This window comes from Nanorana parkeri, unplaced genomic scaffold (genome assembly GCF_000935625.1).
Source record: "Nanorana parkeri isolate BGI_ZX_2015 unplaced genomic scaffold, ASM93562v1 scaffold526, whole genome shotgun sequence".
In the NCBI taxonomy this organism is placed as follows: Eukaryota; Metazoa; Chordata; class Amphibia; order Anura; family Dicroglossidae; genus Nanorana; species Nanorana parkeri.
This window is the reverse complement of record NW_017306794.1, coordinates 394,451-398,198: the sequence shown is the minus strand read 5'-3', so window position 1 is coordinate 398,198 and position 3,748 is coordinate 394,451. Positions and strand designations below refer to the sequence as shown.

The window sequence follows — 3,748 nt, the reverse complement described above, 5'->3', positions numbered from 1 at the left end:
ATGTTCAAAGTATGTGAGGCATACTTATATTTATATGAGATAAGTGTACCTATCTGCCCTTTAAAAAATATATAATATGTGTGGGTGCACTTTGTAAGAAAGTATATTACTGACGTGGAAGAATCACACAGCAAAAATGTCAAAAGTGCGTCAGTCATTTATGAACAGAAGCTAAAAACAAGTTTAGTCATGATGGGGTTAAAAATCTGGTAACCTCAGCATTTAGCAACATCACACCCAACTTAAAAAAGCACACAACCCTTTTAGGAAATAAGTATAACTTGTCATAAATTATTCAGAAGCTATAAGGTGTACAATTTTACACGTTATAGGAAGAAAACTAGCAGTACCAAAATATACTAAAAGGCATATTTAATTTTGTAAACAAATATAATTGTTGCAAACAAATGTATAGTTAATCGCAAAGCAGACTTAAAAGGTATATGGTAGTATGAATTTGCTTGGATGTGTAAATATACAGCAGGTTTACAAAAGGAAAATAGAATGAAAAAAACTAAAATGTATTACAAAACTGTTATAGTACAGGAGAGGACAAAGTGACAATACCGGAATCTGCATATAATATACAGTAAACAGAAAATCTGTACAAAAATAATGAGATTTAAAACCAACACCCAAAAAAATACTAAAGGCATAAGAAGGAGAGTGCTTACCTGTGGTTGGGACATCTCTGCTTGCTATCCTATTAACACACAGTCACAATGCCTCTGTGCTTTCTGTTCCCAGGCTAGACAAACATGTCCATATATAAGAAGGGGCTGACGTGAGAGGTGGGTGTCACATACAACCTTCTCCAGAGAAACTAGACACTGAGTATTTTAAGATGAAAGATAACTCCAGTTCAAAGAATCTAAGCAACTGTTTCTTAAATTGGGGTACAAGCTACAGCAGTTACTACATTAAAAAAAACATCACTTATTTCTGTGTGTTACTCAGATGTGGCTCCTGGGGGCATTTAAAAGCCATATTTTAAAATTAAGATGAAAGCTGTTTATACCAGGGTCAGTGGTAGCAATAAATGGCCTGGCATCAGTGGTCAGCAGGAGAAATAAATGTCTTTGCATCAGTGGTCAGTGCATCTGTAATATATGCCCCTGCATGACTCGGAGTAATAAATGCCTCGGCATTGTAGTCGGTGAAAGTAATAAATGCACTTGCATCAGTAGTCAGTAGATATAATAAATGCCCCTGCATCAGAAGGAGTAATTATTGACCCTGGTTTACTGGTCAGTAAGCATAATAAATGCCCTTGCATCTTTGGTCAGTGGAAGTAATAAATGCCCCATGCATCAGTGCTCGGTAAAAGTAATAAATGATCATCAGTGGTCGGTTGAAGTAATAAATGGTCATCAGTGGTCAGTAGAAGTAATAACTGCCCCTGCATCAGTGGTCAGTAGGAGTAATACCTACCCTTGTGACAGTGGTAAGTAGGAGTAATTAATGCCCCTGCATCAGTGGTCAGTAGGAGTAATAAATGCCCATGACTCAATGCCCTGGCATTAGCGGTCATTAGGAGTAATAAATCTCCTTGAGGGCTCGTTTCCACCAGCCTGTGTGCTCATCGCACTGTCCTGTGCCCGGAACGCAAGGGATCACATACACACAGTCTCCTTGTATTCTGGGGCGAGAGGGGGCATGGCATGTCATAGGCACTGCAGACAAGCCCTCCCCCCCCGGCCGCATGGTAATAAAATGCCAATTTGCAACTGTACCGCACTGGAATGCAGGGCATTTTATTACCATGTGGGCAGGGGTGTGATTACAGTGTCATGCCCTGACATTGTGGTCAGTGGGAGCAATAAATTCCCGTGCATCAGTGGGAATAATAAATGCGCCCGAATTGTGGTCGGTGGGAGAAAAAAGAAACATGCCCCTGCATCAGTAGTCATTAGGAGTAACAACCGCTTCTGCGTCAGTAAAAGTAATACCTGCTCTTGCGCCAGTGGTCAGGAATTGATGTTCATATCTCAAATATACAGATTATATTAAATATTGTAACACACATAGAAAAACACATTTTAAAAGTGTCCTCTTCCACTCCTCCATGACTACATCACGGAGCTGGTGGATGTTAGAGACCTTGCACTCCTCCACCCTCCATTTGAGGATGCTCAATAGGGTTTAGGTCTAGAGACATGCTTGGCCAGTCCATCACCTTTACCCTCAGCTTCTTTAGCAAGGCAGTGGTCGTCTTGGAGGTGTGTTTGGAGTCGTTATCATGTTGTAATACTGCCCTGCGGCCGAGTCTCTAAAGGGAGGGGATCATGCTCTGCTTCAGTATTTCACAGTACATGTTGGCATTCATGGTTCCCTCAATGAACTGTAGCTCCCCAGTGCCGGTATGAGTATGAGTGCTCCCCAGTGCCGGCAGCACTCATGCAGCCCCAAGACCATGCTTGACTGTAGGCAAGACACACTTGTCTTGGTACTCACCTGGTTGCCACCACACACGATGACACCATCTGAACCAAATACGTTTATCTTGGTCTCATCAGACCACAGGACATGGTTCCAGTAATCCATGTCCTTAGTCTGCTTGTCTTCAGCAAACTGTTTGCAGGCTTTCTTGTGCAGAGGCTTCCTTCTGGGACTTGTTAGCCCCTGTGTGATAGCAATAAAATTAAGTGAAACAAAAAGTGACAAATAGTAAAATAAAAAATAAATAAAACCAACCCTTCCCCCCTGCCAACTAAATGCAAATGAAAATGCGTGCGTAGAGCATTTATTACACAAACGTGTACGGAAATGAGGACTGCGTTAGGTATCACTGTGAATGTCAGAGTGAGAGCAATAATTCTAGGGCCATAATTCACTTTCAACCCTAAATTGATGAGCAGTAAAGGCTTTTTAAGGCATCACCTATGGACAATTTTGAGTACCATAGTTTCTCGCCATTGCACGGGCGTGTGCAATTTTATTGTTTGACATGTTTGGTATCTATCTACTCCATGTAACCCCATCTTTTATATATTAAAAAAACAAGTGTATAAAATTGTGTTTGTATGCACTAAAATGTCTTTAAGTGTTTTTTCCTTAAAAGTATCGATTTGATAAACATTTGTGTAAATATCATGTAACAAAAAAAAAAGCAGCTACCATTTTTTTATTCTACAGGGCCTCTGCTTTTAGACAATATACACTTGTTTTAGAGTTTAAAGTAATTTTCTGTCCAAAAATCCAGATTATAGTATGTGTGTGCAAAAATTACAAAATTGCTGGGGTACAAAGTTACATAGTGTTTCGGGTTGAATAAAGACAAACGTCCATCAAGTCCGACCCATATAGGTCCACGCATCATCTCATTCCTAGGGATACTGGTATCCCTGGATATTACGGTCCCTCAAGAAATTGTCCAAACGTTTCTTGAACAAATCTACACTCTTTGGCTGAAATCACTGCCGATGGCAGTGAGTTCCAGACCTTAACCGCTCTTACTGTAAAGAAGCCTCTTTGCCCATTGTGCTGGAATTTTTTCTCCACCAACTTTAGGTGGTGGCCTCTAGTTTTTGTAATGGAGTTAATCTCAGTTTGTTGCCAATGTTGCTGTCACCATTGAACATCTTGTACATGAAAATCATATCCCCCTTAATCTCCTTAATTCCAGCGTAAACATGTTTAAGGTCAGAAGCCTTGTCTCATAGCTCTGGTCCTCTATTCCCCTAATTAGTTTTGTTGCCCTCCGCTGGACTCTCTCCAGTTCAAGGACATCCCTTCTCAGTACCGGCGA

General features: G+C 40.6%; 1 protein-coding gene across 1 annotated transcript in view; it reads right to left on the bottom strand.

Moving 5' to 3' along the window:
* Window positions 1-711, bottom strand: part of MUSTN1 (musculoskeletal, embryonic nuclear protein 1) — a 21,341-nt gene extending 20,630 nt beyond the window's left edge. The window contains exon 1 of the mRNA XM_018561476.1: window positions 675-711. Coding sequence (XP_018416978.1) covers window positions 675-689 — 15 coding nt within the window. The 5' untranslated portion in view covers window positions 690-711. The remainder of the gene's footprint in view (window positions 1-674) is intronic.
* Between the last annotated feature and the right edge of the window lie 3,037 nt (window positions 712-3,748).